We start from the raw sequence: 22629 nt of genomic DNA, 5'->3' as shown, positions 1-22629 counted from the left end.
AAGTCTACATCTGGATCCGGTTTGATGCTTGTTCGTTTCTCACGATGCGAAAGTTCTTGCAGTAGGTCTGTGATCAACAGAAATATCAGTATGGTCACAAAATTGAGAAAACAATGCATGCACAAGAACTCACCATATCTTGATCCGACACCTTGACATTGGCCAGAGAAATCCAGTGTTTCCCTTACAGTCATTTTCGGATAGTGCAAATCATGTTGGCTAATGTAAGTGGATGTTCTTGGTGGTACAAATTCTGTCAATAAGTGTTCATTGTAGGTCAACGATTCCAGTAATCTGTGGAAAGGCATGTAATCACATTAGTATTTTCTCTATGACAAACAGACTATAAGAAGTAATTTGTTGTCATCACCAAGATCAACTTAGAGGTGTGGGACCAAATAAAGACAACCACAGGCATGAACAAGCACAGGTTTTTATTTGGTCATGTTGCTTGTCATACCTACTCATTGACTTTAAATATCAATTAATTGAATTTCACACCACTTACATTTTATGAGCTCTTATTTTGATGTTTTGCTGGTTAGTGATACACACCATGCTAACATCAAACTGGTAATGCCAATGCCAAACTTATATATGCTTTCTAGTATATGTTTCTTTTCGTGCATTTTTATTCTAGGCATTATCTTGAGTAAATTTTTTAATATGTATGTCACATCTTCATTAAAATTCTGATCGTGTTGATTAAGAGAAAGCTTAAACAGCACACTCTAAGCTTCAATTTATTTAGGTGCTTCATCTGAAATCACACTAATAGGTAGGCTCTACTGAAAAGGACTCTGTGATTTCAGATGAGCCACCTAAACAAGTCAAAGCTAAGAATGTCATTTAGACCAAAATTGCTAATTGCAATACATGTTTCTCCATACTAAACTACATCCTTTTTATGCAACTCTTCATAATGTTCTGTTCTACATTTTTACACTAATATTCAATTCATTTTAGCCATCCCACCTAAATAATAAGCTTTATTTACTTATGCTTACTGTGTCAAATTCGAGGTTTCTTAACATTTTCTATTCAAATATTATTCAATTAAATGACTAAATAATTAATAAAAAAAATACTTTTTTATTTATATTTAAAAATTAAATATTTATATTATTATTCGAAATATCAAATTGAGTCCACTCCAAAACTTAATAATGGAAGAAGATTCTCAACTCAAAATTATATTAGCTCAAAAGAGGTAGAAATTTCAAACAATCCCACAAACTTGCTTTCTCTCTTACTAAATTAGACAGAAAAAACATAGGAAGTGATATATCAGAATTAGAGAAACATAGTTGTTTCATTACTGAATTACAGAATTACCCCCCACATGCAATGGAAAACTGAACTTATATTAGCAGAGAAGAATTTCATTGCATGATTGCACTAAAAGACAGAGGATTGGTAACTCTTCACAATATTTATGCTAGCCATAAAATATTCTGTACCATTATACTGCAGCAACACATTGGATACAAGGATAAGCTCTCGAAGAAGTTCTGGTGATTAAATGCCGAAACTCACGAACATCCACAAACCCATCTCCATTACAATCTACATTCTCAATCATGCTCTCGCAGCAACTCATATCTTTCCCCTCCACAAAACCCAATCTGGAGAGAACATCAGCCAACTCCATTGCACTGATAAACTCATCTCCATTTTGATCAAACACATCAAATGCCTCACTAATTACCTTCTCAACCTTCACATTATCCACTTCCTCTTCCTTTTCTACAAATAGGATTATATAAAACTCATCAAATTTAATTGCAGTGAGAAAGTCATCACCACATGCAGACACTGATCTCACAGCCAATTCCACCTCCTCCTTGGGCATTTCCAGACTTAATCTCTCCAAAAACCTCACTATCTCATCTGAACTAACTTTTCCATCACCATCTTCACCCAAAGCTCTAAACATGCTTGCAAGACACTCAACCTCCTTTTCTTCATCTTTCCCATCTTCCCCAGAGATTTTAGCTGAATCAAAATCTTTTGACTCAAAACATGGACTACTACCATTACTACTTTCTTCTCTAAATATTTGTTTAGCCCTTGCAATGGGTTTCTTGCACTTTTCATCTTCAGCAATGCCATGATCAACATCAGTATGCTCGTTATGACTCAGACTTACTAAAAATTTCATCAAGATCAATGCTCTTCTTTGGACTGAAGAGAGAACCATAATACCAACACCCATCAATGATGGACTCATCAACAGCCAACACTGAAGACATCTTTAATAAATTCCTAACTTGCTTCTCCTATTATGTAGACTAGATGAATCTTGTTTTCTCCCACTATCAACTTCTAAGCCTGGGTTCTCCTCAATCAGTCTCCTAACTGTTAAATAACATTTCAATAGAAAAAATCATGATTATCAAACACAAGTAAAGGTCTTTCTGGTGGTTGAGAGTACGCTAGCTCCGTAGTAAGTCCTTCATCTCATCCACCATGAATGGTTTGATAATCTAAAATCATCAGCTTGAGCAGCATAGGAACTCTCGGATAGAGAAAACATAAATGGAGTGGAGAATTGATGAGTCATTTTCCATGTAAAGACTTAGACTTAGACTTGGTTTGTTGTTGGGCTATTAGAGAAATGACACGTCACTCTATGCTTTATCTATCTCTCTTGTGGTTGCCTATTTGCCACACCATATATAATGTTCTAGGTTTCAACTTGTTTATGTGAACACTGCCTATACTTCGTAGGCTGCGCCATTTACATTTTATGAGCTTATTTTGATGTTTTGCTGGGTAATTATTCACCATGCTGGAATCATCCTAGTAATGCCTATGCCCAAACATAAGATTCTTTGCACTATATGTTCTTTAGTTTAATTTTTATTCTGGGTTTTATCTGGAGCAAGAATTTTAACATATAATGTCTTTATTAAAATTTAGATGGTGTTTCTTGAATAAGTTTAACTAACAATATGTTAAACTTCGATTTATTTAAATGGTTTATTTGAAATCATAATAATAGATAAATTTTATGAAAAGGTTAGTGTGATTTCAAATGAATCACTTAGCAAGTCAAAACTTAGAATACAATTTTTTATATCAAAATTGTTAATTGTAGTACCATGTTTCTCCATACTAGATTACATCCTTTTTATACAAAACATCCTTGTATTCTATTTTGAATTTTTGCTTATCATTAAATTCATTGTAGCCATTCCACCTGATTCATAGAATTTAATTATTTGTGCTTACTATATTAAATTTGATTTTTTTAAATATATTCTATTCAAAACAATTAACAATAATTTTATATCTTATTTATATTAAAAAGATAAATATGTATATTATTATTCAAAATATCAAATTGATTCCACTCTTTATTAGGCTATGGTTTTATTACTATGTTAATAATGTTTCCAGTTACTTCATGCAAAACTTGAATAATGGAAGAAGATTAACTCAGATCTATATTAGCTGTAAGAGGGTACGAATTTCAAAAAATCTCACGGCCTTGCTTTCACGCTTACTAAATTAGACAAAACACGGAGAAAGTGATACATCAAAAATGGAAAAACATTTTTTTTTTGATAAAAGTGGATGATCCACTAAAATTATATTAATTTTTTTTAATTTTTTTTTTACATGGTGTCTGGTTCAATGAGCACTGAGGGGAATAACTAGTAAGAAAACCCCTCAATATTGCTCAGAAACATAAGCCTACCTACCCTTTACAATATCCCATATGCAACCCAATATACCCTGACTACATTCTCAATTACATTAGATATAAAAGAAGCTTTTACGAAAGCTTGTATTAATAGTCTAGTGGAGAGGCTATCATCCCAAAAATGCAACCAAGATCAGTGCTAGCACCAAAACATCAATCCACTTATGCACCACATGAGTCCAAAGACCTGCAGAGATCAAAAAACATAGCCAAGAGGGAACGAAGGAGAAGTAAACTTGAAAGCATGAAAATGGTTAGCATACATAGGCCTATCCATATAAGAAGTTGAGGAGGATGGAGACAACCTTTAGGAAACAGGGTGAAACCAATCCATACAATAATCCATAGTAATAGCCATACCAGTAACAACATAACAAGAAGCCATTTACCCCACCCAATAAACTGCATCTTCCAATTTCTCAGAAAAACCACCACCTGCCAATTCTGCCCAAGAAATTCCACATATTGCTAAGCATTTCATACTCAAATAACAACAAACAAACGAATATGTGCCATACCTGAGCACCCATCCAAAATATATAACGGAGAGGGGATAGTATGATTATCAGGCCATCATAAGAAAAAATGCCCAGCCAGAGAGCACCTCCAAATTATGGAAACTTCACATAACTTACAGCAGGCCCAATCAGTAAAGTAAATATCTAACCAGCATTGCACCCGCGAAGCATAATGATTCATTCAATGAACCAATGCACAGAACGTGATACCCAAAACTCTTGACAAGATCACCCACCTCTACCCGCAAGGAAAAAATGATTGCCAAAAAAGGCAGAGCATCGAAGTTTAAGTACCCAAGCTCAGCCACGAAATCTCATGAGTAGCATAGAAAGCAATACCAAAACAGTCCCAAAAAATTGAGAAGAACCAAGGCAACCAACTGTCATGATGGAAGAACCAATAATTGCCAAATCTGCCAGTCGTACATAGAACATTCCCTGATTGACCAATCGAGAACAAAATGACACAAAACCCAAGCAATCCCAGCCACCCTAAATGCAAATATATTCCACATTCTGATAGGTGAGGTAAGACCAAAGGGTAATTACCAAAAACCAGAAGAAGAGCGAGAATATCCCTTAACCGGAGTATCCAACCCTAGACCTGGGATTATAAACAAATCATGAGAAAGAACCCAGCCCCTAAACACTATCAAATTAGTGTCAGCTGGACCCAAGAAGCCCCATCACCCTCCACCCTTAAAGAGGCTCTACTACCAGGAATGACTATAACCAAGATGTTGTCATAAGGCAAGGCATCACCCCCCTTGTAGCCATTCAAAGAAGTAAAGTCCCCATGAGGCAAGGAAAATTTCCAAAGATAAACACAAAAACCTCCCTTCATAATGAGGAGATTCTCCCAATAAATATCAATAACAATGGTATTGTCCCAAAAGCGAACACCCTCATTATAGGCACTTACGAAAGAATAACCACACCAAGAAGGACTATTAACATAGAATTTTCATGTAGGAGATAGGAAAGTCCAAGGGTGCAAGTCCTATGCAATCCGCACCTTCAGTAACAACCTTATTTGCAAGAAAATCAGCAAACACATTAATCTCTCTAAAGCAGTGTGAAATAGAGAAAGTGGAAAAACCATTAAGTTGGAGAAGAATGTGCTCCAAAAGGTACTGCAAATGCCATGAGAAACACTTTTGGGTAGCAACCGCCTGATAGACAAGCATTGAATCACCTTCAATAACAATATCCTTGATATTTAGAGAATGAGCCAAATCAAGTCCAAACGATAGAGCCTGAAATTTAGCCATTTTGTTAGTGCCATAGCCAATATATTTACCAACTGCCTTGATAATTTTTGAAGAGTGGTCAAAGATAATTACCCCAATCCCAGACTTCCCCGGATTACCCTTAGAGGCCCCATCAAACTGAAGTTTGAAAGAAGGAAAAGGGGGAGGACTCCACTTAGCCATCTTTCGCTTAAGACATGAAGAAAAAGCATTTGATATAGCCCCATGAGAGGGCAGTAAATGAAGTGAGGGCCATCTCCAAGTAACCCAGTTATCCCAATGGGAAAAGGTTGTGAGATGCCCTAAATTTTTGAGAATGAAAGAAAGCATCGCTTCACTAATGGAGGCTTGGATTTTACCAATAATGTCTGTCAAAGATGTAGACTTATGATTAAAGATTCTTGAATTCCTTTCAAGCCAAAGATTCCAAATCACTAGAGATGGAGCAACTATCCAAAGAGATGAATAAAATGAAGCGGGAAACAACAAGGGCCAAGATCGAAATTGTGAAAGTAGACTTGAGCAGAGAGTAGAAGACCACCGTAACATACCAAACAACCAATACCAACACTCAGAAGCAAAGGGACATAGCAGGAAGAGGTGATCCACCGATTCCATGCAATAACCACAAAAAACACAAGGAAACACTGCCATAATCCCAAGCCTATCCAATCGCATTCCAGTGAGGATTCTATCTTGGATTGCCAGCTAGGAAAAAGCCCCTGCTTTTGGAAGATAAGCAGAATGCCAGAATAGATTAGTAGGCCAGCAAACAGATACAAGGGTCTGAATCAAATAATTATACCCCTCTTTTACCGAATAGGAGCTTGACGCATTTTTAACCCAAACCAAAGAATCCTCTCTATTTTGAAAAGCTACAGGTCTCTTCTGAAGTTCTTCCATAAAAGCTAAAACAATATTAATATTAATAGCCAGGGGAGGGATATCCCTCCATTTGACCACTACACATGGCCCTAAGGTGTCAATGGTAAAATAGTCTGCAATAAAGGGTCCCCAAAGACTCGAGAGGATATCCGGCAAAGGGGACCAATCACGGATAGTTGAGAGAGCAGGATGCCCATTCCAAACTTCATCCCAAAAATGGGCTTTTCTCCCATTATGAACAACCCAAGATAAATATGGCAAAACCACCTCCCTACAAGAAATCAAAAAATTCCAGAACGCAGAACCCTTTGGAAGGGATGTTGCAGTAAAAATCCTTTCTTTAGCTGTTCCCCTTAAATATTTAGCAAACATGACAGAGGCCCATTTACTATGGGGGGCTGTATATAGCTTCCAAATCAATTTAGCCCCCAATGCCTTATTTTGAATAGCCAAATCGTAAATACCCACCCCCCCCAGCTCCTTGGGGCGGCAAACTTTATCCCAAGCAAGAAGAGGAATCTTATGCTTCCCCCCTAAATTATCATTCCAAAGGAAGGACCTGAGGGATACATTTATCCTCTTAACGACTTGAGAGGGAGCCTATAGAATAGACATGAGATATGTAGGAATGGCACTCAAAACTGATTTGATTAGAAGGATCTTGCCTGCCATTGTTAACCACTTGTGATTCCAGGAGGAAATTTTGGAGGTGATAGAATGGACAACTTTATCCCAAAAAGAGATCTTATCTACCCCCAAAAAGAAAGGAACGCCTAAATACATACAAGGGAAAGACCCAACTTGAAAACTCCAAAAGTAGGTAAGATTGTCCCGAACTATAGTGGGGACATTTACAAAAAAGATTTTAGACTTTTGCTTGTTAACCTTTTGGCCAGAAAAGGCTGAATAGTCAGAGATAATTTTTTCAATAACTTGGGCTTCCCTCATAGTGGCCTTCCCAAACAAAAGCGTATCATCAATGAATAAGCAATGAGATTGTGAAGAAGGGAGGCCATCTACTCTGATACTTGACCATAGACCTGATGTCATAGCATTAGATATGGCCTGACTTAATGCTTCCGCCAAAATGATAAACAAAAAAGGAGATAAGGGATCTCCTTGCCTAATACCCCGGGAGGAGGCAAAAAAGCCCAAGGGAGACCCATTAATCAATATTGAGAAGCGGGCGGAGGAAATACATGAATAGATCTACTTAACCCAACACCTTGAAAACCCAAACCGGCTCAAGACAACGAGCAAGGACTGCCAATTGACACGATCATACGCTTTAAGCATGTCTAATTTAAGAATCATTGCTGATACCTTTTGTTGAGATATAGAGTGCAGGATTTTGTGAGCTACAATGGCACCTTTAGGAGTTTCCCATCTAGGCACAAACCCACCCTGCTCTAACGAAATTATTCGAGGAAGGAGTTTAGATAATCTAACCGAAATTTATTTAGTAAAGATTTTGTATAAGGTGGTACACAAGGCAATTGGACAAAAGTCCAAAAAAGAGGTAGGGTTATCTACCTTCAGGATAATAGCAATAAGAGTAGTATTAATTTCCCTTAGAATCACCCTATTCCTTCTAGACTCCTCTAAGGCTAACAGCACATCTTTCCCTATAAAGTCCCAACATTTCTGGAAGAATAATGTCGTAAATCCATCCGGTCCCGATGCCTTTTTCGGGTGCATGGAAAAGACTATCTCTTTCAATTCAGCTAACGAAAATGGGGCCATCAACATCTTATTATCTTCTTGAGAGCCTAAAGGAGGGATCAAATTTACAAACTTGTCATCAACCACCACTGGCTCTGCTGAGAGAAGAGATTTAAAAAACCTAATAGCTTCATAAGCTATTTCATCTTCATCTAGTAGAGTATTACCATTAGAATCAATAATACAAGAGATTCGATTACGAAGTCTCTTGAGCTTAGAGGAGGAATGAAAGAATTTGGTATTTCAATCACCTTCAGAAAGCCAGAGATCCCTAGACTTCTGCCTCTAATAAGATTCTTCCCTAGCCAGAATCTCACTCAACTAAATGTTCAGATTTTTAAGCTCGTCGTACATCGCAGAAGACATACCTGAAGCAACAATTTTTTTCTTAAGTTGCTCAATTTCCTCCTGAATCCTGGCCTTTTCACCAAAGACATTCTTAAAATGCTGCACATTCCAATCCTTTATTCTTGGACCTTCAAAAAACCCAACTTTTTAACTAGCTGAAACATCCTAGACCCAAGAAAAAAAGGCGCTGAATTCCACCAAAATTTTAAGGAAGGCAAAAATGATTGGTCCCTAAACCACATTGGCTCAAACTTGAATGGTAACTTTCTAGGAGCCCTATCCTCAAAAATATCGAACTGAATAGGGAAATGATCAGAGCCAGTAAAGGGAAGAATTGAGGATACAAAATCTTGTCCCAAACTAAACCAATTATCCGAAACCATGAAACAATCCAACCTTTCCGAAATTTGACAAAAGTCCTTTCGCATATTAGTCCATGTAAATGAACCATTAAGAGGCTTACAATCAACTAGACTCAAGGAATTAATGAAATTGCAAAAATCTGAAATAGCATGCTTATTAGGGATAATTCCCCCAACCTTTTCATCCAAACTAGTAATTGCATTGAAATCACCCCTGAAAATCAGAAAACCATTCCGCAGAGGAGTAGCAAGAGAAACCAAGATATTCCAAAGCATTCTTTTCTCTAGAACCCTAGAAGGGCCATAAACATTAAATAGCCAAAACTTTAAGTTTGATGATCTACTCTTAACTATTCCAAGCATCCAATTAGATGATGAGGCAACTAACGAGAAGTGAACAACATAATCTCTCCAAATAACTGCCAATCCACCCGACGCCCTTGAAGAGGGAGATGAACAAAAATTCCAAACTTTCCAAGAAGAAAATAAGCTATTCGCTGACTGCAAATTTAGCTTAGTTTCTTGTAACAGCACCAAATCACACTTCATTAAATCCAATTGCAATACAATTGGAGGAAAAGACAGATGATCGATAACAGATATTTATTCTAGCCATTAAATATTGTGGGCATTAGACTGCAGCAACACATTGGAGACAAGGATAATCACCGGAAGAAGTTCGAGTGATTAAATGCCTAAACTCATGAATATCCACAAACCCATCTCCATTATAATCTACACTCTCAATCATGCTCTCGCAGCAACTCAAATCTTTCCCCTTCACAAAACCCAATCTGGAGAGAACATTAGCCAACTCCACTGCACTGATAAACCCATCTCCATTTTGATCAAACACATTAAATGCCTCACTAATTACCTTCTCAACCTTCACATTATCCATTTCCTCCTCCTTATCTACAAATACAATTCTATAGAACTCACCAAACTCAATTAAAGTGAGAAAGTCATCACCACATGCAGACACTGATCTCACAGCTAATTCCACCTCCTCCTTTGGCATTTCCAAACTTAATCTCCCCAAAAACCTCACTATCTCATCCGATCAAACTTTTCCATCACCATCTTCATCCAAAGATCTAAACATACTTGCAAGACACTCAGCCTCCTTTTCTGCATCTTCCTCAGAGATTTTAACTGAATCAAAATCTCTTGAGTCCTCAAAACATGGACTACTACCATTACTACTTTCTTCTCTCAATATTTGTTTATTCCTTGCTATGGGTTGCTGACAATTTTCATCTTCAAAAACACCACGAACAATGTCAGTAATCTCATTATGACCTAGGCTCACACTAAAAATTGCATCAAGATCATTACTACTCTTTGGACTGAAGAGAGAACCGTAATACCAACACCCATCAATGATGGACTCTTTAACATCCAACATTGAAGACATTTTATATAAATTCCTAACTTGCTTCTCCTGTTCTGTAGGCTAGATGAATCTTGTTTTCTTCCACTATCAACTACTCTAAGCCTTGGTACTCCTCGATCAGCCTCTCTACTGTTAAATAGTATTTCAATAGAAAAAAATCTTAACTAGCAGACACAAAGCAAGGGTATTTCTGGTGGTTGAAAGTGGCCAAGGAAGGTGGGAGGAAGCTGCTTGAAGTATATCAATTTCAGTAGAATTGGTCATTTGTAACATTATTTGGTCTATTGAAACCTCTTTCAAGTACAATTTTAATAAATGCATTTATTCAGACCTCTAAAACATCAATGACTGCATAAGTGAGTTCCACAAACGGACACTTGGGGGCAAAATAGAAGTTCAATTCTAAACCACAATTATAGTTGTCTGTTGTTTCCTTTGTAATTCCGTACGTGGACGTGGAATCAAATTATCTTTGGACCCCACTCTCTTGTAATCAGAAGGGCGTGTCCATCCATTCTCTAAACAAAAAAGGAAGCAATTTTGACGTTTGCAGACAAAGGAAGCATCGTAGAAGCATTCCAAAAGCACTTTCATTGGAGGAAAATCCACGTGAAATATGAGGTCAGGAGAAGCTTACTTGCACACTATAAAAATCTCGTGATTGTGCATTATTGTTGTGGGCCTTGTTAAATGACACGATTGGAGGATAGGAAAAAATGCCAACAATGGCATTAATAGAGATTAATTTTAGTTGTGTATTAAAGATTCATTTTGGTCAGAAAAAAATAAAACATTTAACATAATTGTATGTTGGAGTCAATCAAATGTGTATTGTGTATTGGATATTATTGTATGGTAATTGAATTAAATTGAAATAAAAATTTAACGAATAGATGTGATTTAAAAATAAGATTAGATATTTTATATAAGAGAAGAGGATTAATTCTCTATTTTTTGTATACGAATTATAGAGTCTTGATTTTCAAATGTGATAGATAACAAGGTCACCATATTAGAGAAGATAATTATTTCTCTCCATTTTTTTGCACATAAATTATAGAGTCTTGATTCCCAAATATGATAGCTAACAAGGTCATCACAAAAGAACCTTCATTAGTGTGGATAGAAAATAGTAGTAAACTTACAGTTATTACAACTATTAGTACTTAAAGCAATGATGAATGTTAACACCTTGTTTTAAAGCTCTAGAGAAAGAACCAAATTTCATTGTTATTAAATATTTAATCTAACCAGTATTTCATGGGCATTGTTGTTATCGGGGGCAATAAATATTTTTGGAATATTGAAAGATGAGACCAATTTGTGAAATTAGCATATAATTGAAATGTTCTTTAAATGCAAGTTTGAATTGGTTTCAAATGAAGCATTCATAACATGATGTTTTAAAATTAATTCAACTCATAGAAGTATTTAGTGTCCATAATAGGTTGCTAAGATCCTATATCATGTCAAGATATAATTTTAATTTTTTTTGCTACTTTGTATGATAATAATTAGTTGTCATTCCCATCATGTTAATGTGATCCATACCCTAAAATATAACATGTTATAGATGGCAGTAGTAACCTCATAAAAGATATGTTAAGATTTTTTCCAACATTGATTATGATTCATTTGAGGTTTAGCATTAGGATGAACTTAAGTAAAACCTTCATTAAGAGTTGACTAGATGAAACAAGCACGAAGAAGGTTAGTGATTGTGGAGTGACTACATTATGACTGTGAAAATTCTATTTCATATTAGCCTTACCATATAAGAGAATGAGATTTAATGGGGTAAAGGGATGTTAGAAATATATTAGATCATTACTTCCATAGGGATGCATAAGTTATACTAGTTAGATAGTAAACTATTGATAGATTAGTTGTACTATTTCAAAATTTATATCTTTTAATTATCTATGAGGTCCTTGATAGTTGGAAATCATTGATATTACAATGATGGGTCATAATGTGGACATGTAGTTTGAAATGTTTCTTCATAATATGACCATTGAAATGTAAGTATAAATACTATGCTATTATAGGGATTCAATTATTGATGGCCATTGAGGATACATTTATCATAAATGTAAAGTGTGAATACTATCTAATTTGTGAACTAGTCTATTAAATAATATTAGGTTGCACAATAAGGTAAATGAAATCAATATGTTAAGATTATTATTAATAATATTTTCAAACTATATCTTTATATGCTAATTTGATGGACGTAGTGTTGCTAATTATCTTGAGTATGACTTGGGCATTGATTATGCTTAAAGAAACTTTGTAATTACTATTGTATATCTTTCAAAATTCAAATGATTGTTAATTGGTATTGTGGATGCATGTAACATTTTTATCAAGAAGAATTTCACAATATAATGTGATTATGATATCAATATCATTGAAGCATATTATGATGGTATTTTTCCTATTACTACCTTGTGCTCTAATATGACTGGATTTATTTCATCTTGACTATGCATTATTGTAGTGTATAGATTTGATTCAAACACTTTATCCTTGTAACACAACATTGTCTAAGATGTTTCACTAAGATGCTTAATTGTGTATAAAGATTAACTAATATTTGGAACCATTGTATATAGAGGTAGTTTATAAGACTTGTTCTTAGTAATATTTTGGATCCTAACATGTTAAATTGATTCATTAAGTAGAATCATATATAATTGTATTTTAGTTTTCCCTACATGATCTTCCTAGGTTATGCTAGTCTCTAATTTATTTAAGGAAACCTTCTATCAAGGATGGAAATGTTGGAGAGCTATACCTTGTTGATGTATGTGACAAATGGTTTTTTCTAATATTTTTGTAGGTTATCATCACTTAGAAAAGTGCAAGTTCTCAACCTAGTAGTAGCTCAAATTTGAAGAGAATTGAATGTGACTTAAATGTTGTTGGGAAGTAGTTATTTAGGTAGTCCTTTGGTGAAGGATGCCCTAGAACCAAGTTAGTTGTAGATTTGATTTGGGAATAGCCAAGTAGTGTTCAAGCGTTGCTCCTAATATTGATCTACCCTCCCTTTTTAGTATGTTTTAGCTTGAGGCTAAATTTGTATTAGATAATGGTGAACTCACCTTAATATATTCTAACTATATAGATTAGGGCTAACAAAAGATAGTGTATCATCATCAAATCTATCCACTTTGAAACTTGAGGTGTTTGGCTTTCCAAAATCTACTATAGTGAACGAAATTTTAGAGTCATTGTATGATGTGAAAGTATGAGAATGCTAGTAGACTTGGTTAAACTAAAAATCATTACAATTTTGTGTTGAATACTTTGATATTATGTCCTGGCTTAGTGATAAAAGCCTTTAGACACAGTTTAGTTTACTCCTCACAAGAGATGAGGATGCAGTATAGTTGACCATAACATGGCTATGAACATGTTTAAAAGACCTACACTTATTATCTAATGATGATACAATTTTAAGCTATTATCTTAATATTTATGAATGATCTACTGACTCTAAATATTTAATGGATCTACACTAAGATTAGAGTGATCTTTATGATTTGCCTTACCATCGCGGACATCCAATAGTATTTATTACCAAATATGAATAGTGTTTTTCATGAAATGACTTGCAATCAAAAGACCTAAGAAAATTCTCCAATATTATTTTATATAGAATTCTACTGTCTTCTTATAAAAGCAAAGCTCCTTTATTTAGGATGGATACATTTTAGTATGAATAAAAATGTGTTGAAAATCCATGGTTGGAGCACTTAACATCATGTTTTCCTCCTTTTTATAACACTTTCCGTCCGAATATAAGCCTCACTTCGGCTACTTTATACAAATAATTGAATAATAGAAGAAAATTTTCAAAATTATATTAGGCCCACAGAGTTGCTTTCTCGCTTACTAAATTACACAAGACAAACATAGAAAGTGATATATCAAAACTGGAAAGGTACGCGGTTGCTTCCTTTCCGAATTACAGAATTCACTACCACATACCATGGCATACATTTGAAATTATATCACCAGAGAAAAATTTCATTGCAATACAATTGCAGTAAGAGACAGATGATTAATAACTCTCTAGATATTTATTCTAGCTATTAAATATTGTGTGCTGTTAGACTGTAGCAACGCATTGGAGACAAGGATTAGCACCAGAAGTAGTTCTTGTGATTAAATGTCTAAATTCATGAATATCCACAAACCCATCACCATTATAATCTACACTCTCGATCATGCTTTCGCAGCAACTCAAATCTTTCCCCTCCACAAATCCCAATCTAGAACATCAGCCAACTCCATTGCACTGATAAACCCATATCCATTTTGATCAAACACATTAAATGCCTCACTAATTGCCTTCTCTTCGACCTTAACATTTTCAAGTTCCTCTTCCTTTTCTACAAATAGGATTCTATAAAACTCATCAAACTCAATTCCAATGAGAAATTCATCACCACATGCAGACACTGATCTCACAGCCAATTACACCTCCTCCTTGGGCATTTCAAGACTTAATCTCTCTAAAAACCTCACTATCTCACCCGAACTAAGTTTTCCATCACCATCTTCATCCAAAGATCTAAACATACTTGCAAGACACTCAACCTCCTTTTCTGCATCTTCCTCGGAGATTTTAGCTGAATCAAAATTTGACTCAAAACATGGACTACTACCATTACAACTTTCTTCTCTCAATATTTGTTTATTCCTTGCTATGGGTTGCTGACAATTTTCATCTTCAGAAACACCATGAACAATGTCATTAATCTCGTTATGACCTAGACTCACACTAAAAATTGCATCAAGATCATTGCTCCTTTTTGGACTGAAGAGGGAGCCGTAATACCAACACCCATCATTGATGGACTCATTAACATCAAACATTGAAGACATGTTTGATAAATTCCTAATTTGCTTCTCCTATTCAATAGGCTAGATGAATCTTGTTTTCTTTCACTATCAACTACTCTAAGCCTTGGTACTCCTCAATCAGCCTCTCTACTATTAAATAGTATTTCAATAGAAAAAAATCTTAACTACCAGACACAAAGCAAGGGTATTTCTGGTGGTTGAAAGTGGCCAAGGAAGGTGGGAGGAAGCTGCTTGAAGAATATCAATTTCAGTTGTATTGGTCATTTGTAACAATATTTGATCTATTGAAACCTCATTCAAATAAAATTTTAATAAATGTATTTATTCAGAGCTCCAAAATATCAATGACTGCATATATGAGTTCTACAAATGGACATTTAGGGGCAAAGTAGAAGTTCATTTCTAAACCACAACAACAGTTTTCTGTCCTTTCCTTTGTAATTCCGTACATGTAAGTGTAATCAGAAGGGCGTGCCCATCCATTCTCTAAAACAAAAATGAAGCAATTTTGACGTTTGCAGACAAAGGAAGCATCGTAGAAGCATTCCAAAAGCACTTTCATTGGAGGAAAATCCACGTGAAATATGAGGTAAGGAGAAGCTTACTTGTACACTACAAAAACCTCATGATTGTGCATTATTGGTGTGGATCTTGCTAAATGACACGATTGGAGGATAAGAGAAATTGCCTTCAATGGCATTAATAGAGATTAATTTTAGTTGAATATTACAGATTCATTATTGGTGTGGATCTTGCTAAATGACACGATTGGATGATAAGACAAATTGCCTTCAATGGCATTAATAGAGATTAATTTTAGTTGAATATTACAGATTCATTTGGTCAGAAAAAAAATAAAATTAACATATTTGTATGTTGGAGTCAATCAAATGTGTATTGTGTATTGGATATCATTTTATAGTAATTGAATTAAATTGAAATAAAAATTTAATGAATAGGTGTGATTTAAAAATAAGATTAGATATCTTATATAAGAGAAGAGGATTAATTCTCTTTATTTTTTGTGTACAAATTATAGAGTCTTGATTTCCAAATGTGATAGATAACAAGGTCATCATATAAGAGAAGAGAATTAATTCTCTCCATTTTTTGCATATAAATTATGGAGTCTTGATTCCAAAATATGATAGCTAACAAAGCCGTCACAAAAGCACCTTCATTAGTGTGGGTAGAAAATATATGAATTTAGCACTTTTAATTTAATTGGAAGATGTTTTGTTGACTGAGTTATAACTTATTGTGAAAAAAAATAGTAGTAACCTGTCAGTTATTACAAATAATAGTACTTAAAGCAGCATGAATGTTAGCACCTTATTTTAAATCTCTAGGGAAAGAACCAAATTTCATTGTTATTAAATATTTAATCTAGCCAGTATTTCATGGCCATTGTTGTTATCAGGGGCAATACATATTTCTGGAATATTGAAAGTTGAGACCAATTTGTGAAATTAGCATATAATTGAAATGTTCTTTAAGTGAAGGTTTGAATTGGTTTCAAATGAAGCATTCATAACATGATGTTTTAAGAAGATCTCTCACCCATGTCCACGTTTTTGAAAACCTGCTCTGCCACCCTCAACGACTCTTCTGTGCTTGAGTTCCCTCCTGCCTTGGACCTTAGCACTGCTGGTGCTTGTCGTAGTGTTCTGCCTGGCACTTTTGATGTGCCTTCCGTGGTCTCCCCTCCCCTTGCCAGAGCTGCTGGGTCCAGGTGCGATGCTCGCCAGGTGAATGGTGATGATGTCGTTCCTTGTGGGATTTGTCCGGTGCTCACCCTTCTACACTCATGTCCCCTCGGCTAGGTGCCGCTACTGTCCTCCCTTCTGTTGGGGATGTTGTAGCCTCTGGTTTTTCTGCTGAGGGTGTTGTCGTGGGTATTGGTGCTGCTCATTTTGGTACCGCTGCTACTGCCAATGTTGCAGGTTCTAAGATTTTCAAACCTTTTGCTGGTGGACATATTTTTGCTCGTGTGGCTAGATCTACTGCTCATTCTGCCAAGGGGATCCACCCTTTTCATTTTGCCAAGACCTCTCCTATGGTGGTTTGTGCCCTGGAAGTTGCCGAGAATATTGATTACTACCAACATACGACATTGGTATGCAAATTTATGGGTCGCTGGCCTTCTCTCCCGTATCTCCATCATTGGGAGAGTGTTTTCAGGAAACCTTTGGTTGCCTGTAGTATTGAGCTTTTCCTTTGTGCTAAAGGATTTTTCATTGCTTCTTTTGCTTCTTCCCATGACTGTGATATGGTGTTGGGCAAGCTGTGGGATTGGGTAGATCACGAGCTCTCTTTGCCAAACCCTGGACAACTTCCTTTAACCCCCTTACTGAACCACTGAATGTACGTCCGATTTGGATTCGCCTATGTAATATTCTTCTTCATTTTTGGGAGTACTTCTATTATGAGGCCATTGGTAACTCTATTGGCTAATTCATGAAGGTTGATGATGCCATGTCCTCCATGGGCCATTCTTCCTTTGCCCGCACTTTAATTGATAATGACATTTCCAAGTCTCTCACTGGGGATGTGGTTCTTACGGTTGGGAACAAGCCTTGGACTCAATCATTGGACTATGAGGGTCTTTCCTTTCGTTACCAAAGGTACTTCTCTATGGGTCAATTGGCCTTAGACTGTTCTCTCTCAACACAAAGGATCTGCTATTTGGTGGAGGGATGCTATTGCTGATCATTTGATGGTCAATACTGCTGATATTGATGACTCCTCTCAAGTGGATGATGACTCCTCTCTGGATGAGGTTGTGCCTATTACTGTTGTTGAATCTCCTATTGAACCCCTCACCGAGCTACTAACTTGACCTCCTATGGCCCTATGATTGCTGCTCCTTTTCTACATCATCAATCCACTCCTGTCGAATCTGCTCCTGATGCTGTTCTTTTGCAATAGCCTGCTGATGTTCTGCTGCAACAACTTGCCACCATTCTACTACAACAATCTACTGTTGAAGCTGACTGTAACTCTACAGGGCCCTCCCCATCCAATCCTTCTTTTGATGGTCTTAATGATAGTATTGCCTGGAATATGGTTCATTGCAAGTGGAAGGGAAAATCTTCCTCCCTCCCCCAAATTTCCCTGGCTTGGATGATTCTCCCCATCTTTGAGCTAGGTTTTGGGTTGTTGCAGGTTTGATAGGTTCTTTTCACCTATCCGACCTTGGTTCCTCTAGGGTTCGTCCCCTATTTTGTTGTTTCCTTTGCTGCCTTTGGACTATGTTTTTAAGGGTCAATACCCTTATCTGCCATTTTTGTAATGTTGATAGTCTTTGGCTATGTTAAGGGTCAATGCCCTAGTTAATGCTACTTAAATAATAAAAAACATGATGTTTTAAAATTAATTGAACTCATGGAAGTATTTAGTGTCCATAATAGGTTGCTAAGATCCTATATCATGTCAAGATATAATTTTTTTTGCTACTCTGTATTATAATAGTTAGTTGTTGTTCCCATACATGGTAATGTGATCCATACCCTAAAATATAGCATGCTAAAGAGGGCATTAGTAGCCTCATAAAATATATGCTACTTAGATTTTTTCTAACATTGATTATGATTCATTTGAGTTTTAACATTAAGATGAACAAGTGTTTAATATATTACTTAACTAAAAACTTCATTAAGAGTTGACTAGATGAAACAAGCACGAAGAAGGTTAGTGATTGTGGAGTGACAATATTATGGCTGTGAAAATTCTATTTCATATTAAGAAAATGAGATTTTTTAATAAATTACAATTAACATTGATATTTGTGATGTTTTTGACATGTTGCAATCAATTGGACACATTTATAAGATGTATACTATACTTGGATGTAACATAATGGGGTAAGGGGATGTTAAAAGTATATTATATCATTACTTCCATAGGGATGCATAAGTTATACTAGTTGGATGGTAAACTGTTGATAGATTAGTTGTATTATTTTAAAATTTATACCCTTTAATTATCTATGAGGTTCTTGTTAGATGGAAATCATTGTTGGGTCATAATGTGGATGTGTAGTTTGAAATGTTTCTTCATACTATGACCAGTGAAATCTAAGTACAAATAGTATTGCTATTATAGGAATTCAATTATCATTGACCATTGATGACACATTTATCATAAATGTAAAGTGTGAATATTATCTAATTTGTGAACTGGACTATTAAATAATATTAGGTTGCATCATAAGGTAAATGAAACCAACATGTTAAGATTATTATTAAGAACATTTTCAAATGCATATCTTTATATAATAATTTGATGGATGTAGTGTTGCTAATTATCTTTAATATGACTCAGGCATTGATCATGCTTAAAGAAACTTTATAATTACTATTGTATATCTTCCAAATTCAAGTGATTGTTATTTGGTCTTGTAGATGCATGCAATATTTTTATCAAGAAGAATTTCATAATATAATGTGATTATGATATCAATATCATTGAATCATATTATGATGGGACATTGCTTGGAGCCGTATTAAGGCTTTTGCTTAATTGTTACATGATGGTATTTTTCTTATTACTACCTTGTGCTCTAATATGACTAGATTTATTTCATGTTGACTATGCATTATTGTAGTGTATAGATTTGATTCAAACACTTTGTCCTTGTAATGCAACACTGTCTAAGATGTTTCACTAAGATGCTTAGTTGTGTATAAAGATTAACTAATAATTGGAACCATTGTATATAGAAGTAGTCTATAGGACTTGTTCTTAGTAATATTTTGGATCCTAACATGTTAAATTGATTCATAAAGTAGAATCATATATAGTTGTATTTTAGTTTTTCCTACATGATCTTCCTAGGCTATGCTAGTCTCTAGTTTCTTTAAGGAAACCTTCTATCAAGGTTGGAAATCTTGGAGAGCTATACCTTGTTGATGTATGTGACAAATGGTTGTTTCTAATATTTTTGCAGGTTATCATAACTTAGAAAAGTGCAAGTTCTCAACCTAGTAGTAGCTTAAATTTGAATAAAATTGAATGTGACTTAAATGTTGTTGGGAAGTAGTTATTTAGGTAGTCCTTAGGTGAAGGATGCCCTAGAAACAAGTTAGTTGTAGATTTGATTTGGGAATAGCTTTAGTGTTCGAGGGTTGTTCCTAATATTGATCTACCCTCCCTCTTTAGTATGTTTTATCTTGAGGCTAAATTTGTATTTGATAGTGATGAACTCACCTTAATTTGTTCTAACTATATAGATTAGGACTAATCAAAGATAGTGTATCATCATCAAATCTATCCACTTTGAAACTTGAGGTGTTTGGCTTTCCAAAATCTACTATAGTGAATGAAATTTTAAAGTCATTGTCATCATGATCTATCTATGATGTGAAAGTATGAGAATGCTAATAGACTTGATTAAACTAAAAATCATTACAATTTTGTGTTGAATACTTTGATATTATGTCTTGGCTTAGTGATAAGTATAGGAAAGCCTTTAGACATAGTTAAGTTTACTCCTCACAAGAGATGAGGATGTGATATAGTTGACCATAACATGGCTATTAGCATGTTTAAGAGACCTATACTTATTATCTAACGATGATACAATTTTAAGCTATTATCTTAATATTTATGAATGATCTACTGACTCTAAGTATTTAATGGATCTACACTAAAATTAGAGTGATCTTTATGATTTGCCTTGCCATCATGGACATGCAATAGTATGTATTACCAAATATGAATAGTGTTTTTCTTGAAATGACTTGCAATCAAAACACCTGAGAAAATTCTCCACTATTATTTTATATAGAATTCTACTGTCTTCGTATAAAAGCAAAGCTCCTATTATTTAGGATGGATACATTTTAGTATGAATAAAAAGGTGTTGAAAATCCATGGTTGGAGCACTGAACATCATGTTTTCCTCCCTTTTATAACATTTTCCGTCCGAATATAGGCCTCACTTCAGCTACTTTATAAAATACTTAGAATAATAGAAGAAAATTCTCAAAATTTATTTTAGTCCCACAAAGTTTCTTTCTGGCTTACTAAATTACACAAGACAAACATAGAAAGTGATATATCAAAACTGGAGAGGTACACGGTTGCTTCCTCCCGAATTACAGAATTCTCTACCACATACCATGGCATACATTTGAAATTATATCACCAGAGAATAATTTCATTGCAATACCATTGCAGTAAGAGACAGATGATTAATAACTCTCTAGATATTTATTCTAGCTATTAAATATTGTGTGCCATTAGACTGCAGCAACGCATTGGAGACAAGGATTAGCACCAGAAGTAGTTCTGGTGATTAAATGTCTAAACTCATGAATATCCACAAACCCATCTCCATTATAATCTACACTCTCGATCATGCTCTCGCAGCAACTCAAATCTTTCCCCTCCACAAAACCCAATCTGGAGAGAACATCAGCCAACTCCATTGCACTGATAAACCCATCTCCATTTTGATCAAACACATTAAATGCGTCACAGATTGCCTTCTCTTCAACCTTAAGATTTTCAGCTTCCCCTTCCTTTTCTGCAAATAGGATTCTATAAAACTCATCAAACTCAATTGCAGTCAGAAAATTATCACCACATGCAGACACTGATCTCACAGCCAATTCCACCTCCTCTTTGGGCATTTCCAGACTTAATCTCTCTAAAAACCTCACTATCTCATCTGAACTAACTCTTCCATCACCATCTTCATCCAATGCTCTAAACATACTTGCAAGACACTCAGCCTCCTTTTCTGCATCTTCCTCAGAGATTTTAACTGAATCAAAATCTCTTGAGTCCTCAAAACATGGACTACTACCATTACTACTTTCTTCTCTCAATATTTGTTTAGTCCTTGCAATGGGTTGCTTGGACTTGGGCTTTTCATCTTCAGCAATGCCATGATCAATATCAGTATGCTCATTAGGACCATACTGATCAATGCTCTTCTTTGGACTGACGAGAGAACCATAATACCAACACCCATCAATGATGGACTCATTAACATCCAACATTGAAGACATCTTTGATAAATTCCTAGCTTGCTTATGCTATTCTGTAAACTATATATGAATCTTGTTTTCTACCACTATCAACTACTCTAAGCCTTGGTTTTCCTCAATCAGCCTCTCTACTCTTAAATAATATTTCAATGGAAAAAATCTTGACTACCAGATACAAGTAAAGGTCTGACAGTAGCCAAGGAAGGTGGGAGGAAGCTGCTTGAGAAATATCAATTTTAGTTGTATTGGTCATTTGTAACATTATTTGATCTACGGAAACCTCTTTCTAGTACAAGTTTAATAAATGTATTTATTCAAAGGTCTAAAACGTCAATGACTGCATAAATGAGTTCCACAAATAGACATTTGGGGGCAAAATAGAAGTTCATTTCTAAACCACAACAATAGTTTCCTGTCCTTTTCTATTTTCATATAAGTGGAATTAGATTATAAGAGAACCACACAGCCCTTCAATCAGAAGGCCGTATCCATCCATTGTCTAAAGTAAAAAAGAAGAAGTTGTTTTGATGTTTGCAGGATTTATGAGTAAAAGACAGAGGAAGCATTCCAAG

At 35.2% G+C, this 22629-nt stretch overlaps 3 protein-coding genes across 3 annotated transcripts; all 3 read right to left on the bottom strand.

Annotated features, from left to right (window-relative positions):
- Positions 1 to 1462: 1462 nt before the first annotated feature.
- On the bottom strand, positions 1463 to 2215 carry LOC131059944 (calmodulin-like protein 6). The gene has a single exon (XM_057993017.1). The coding sequence runs from the start codon at positions 2213 to 2215 to the stop codon at positions 1463 to 1465; it is 753 nt and encodes a 250-aa protein (XP_057849000.1).
- Positions 2216 to 4094: 1879 nt separating this feature from the next.
- On the bottom strand, positions 4095 to 5660 carry LOC131059945 (uncharacterized). The gene is made up of 2 exons (XM_057993018.1): positions 5243 to 5660; positions 4095 to 4153 (listed from the first exon to the last, which is right to left on the bottom strand). The coding sequence occupies exons 1-2, from the start codon at positions 5658 to 5660 to the stop codon at positions 4095 to 4097; spliced, it is 477 nt and encodes a 158-aa protein (XP_057849001.1).
- A 15371-nt stretch (positions 5661 to 21031) lies between these two features.
- LOC131059923 (calmodulin-like protein 3) lies at positions 21032 to 22189 on the bottom strand. Its single transcript, XM_057992993.2, has one exon. The coding sequence runs from the start codon at positions 22076 to 22078 to the stop codon at positions 21305 to 21307; it is 774 nt and encodes a 257-aa protein (XP_057848976.1). The 5' UTR covers positions 22079 to 22189; the 3' UTR covers positions 21032 to 21304.
- Positions 22190 to 22629: the final 440 nt, after the last annotated feature.

The sequence above is a fragment of the Cryptomeria japonica genome, chromosome 7, assembly GCF_030272615.1.
Source record: "Cryptomeria japonica chromosome 7, Sugi_1.0, whole genome shotgun sequence".
Classification (NCBI taxonomy): domain Eukaryota; kingdom Viridiplantae; phylum Streptophyta; class Pinopsida; order Cupressales; family Cupressaceae; genus Cryptomeria; species Cryptomeria japonica.
Note: the sequence above shows the minus strand (reverse complement) of the source record. Positions and strands in the feature narration are given on the sequence as shown.

Bases quoted from the DNA above. Each gene is read 5' to 3' on its own strand.
- LOC131059945 (XM_057993018.1), bottom strand. From the start codon at position 5,660: ATGGCTAAGTGGAGTCCTCCCCCTTTTCCTTCTTTCAAACTTCAGTTT. The intron at 4,154-5,242 runs GTGCGGATTGCA...TTTCTTGGGCAG, and splicing joins AAATAAGGTTGTTACTGAAG to AATTGGCAGGTGGTGGTTTT.
- LOC131059923 (XM_057992993.2), bottom strand. From the start codon at position 22,078: ATGTCTTCAATGTTGGATGTTAATGAGTCCATCATTGATGGGTGTTGG.
- LOC131059944 (XM_057993017.1), bottom strand. From the start codon at position 2,215: ATGGGTGTTGGTATTATGGTTCTCTCTTCAGTCCAAAGAAGAGCATTG.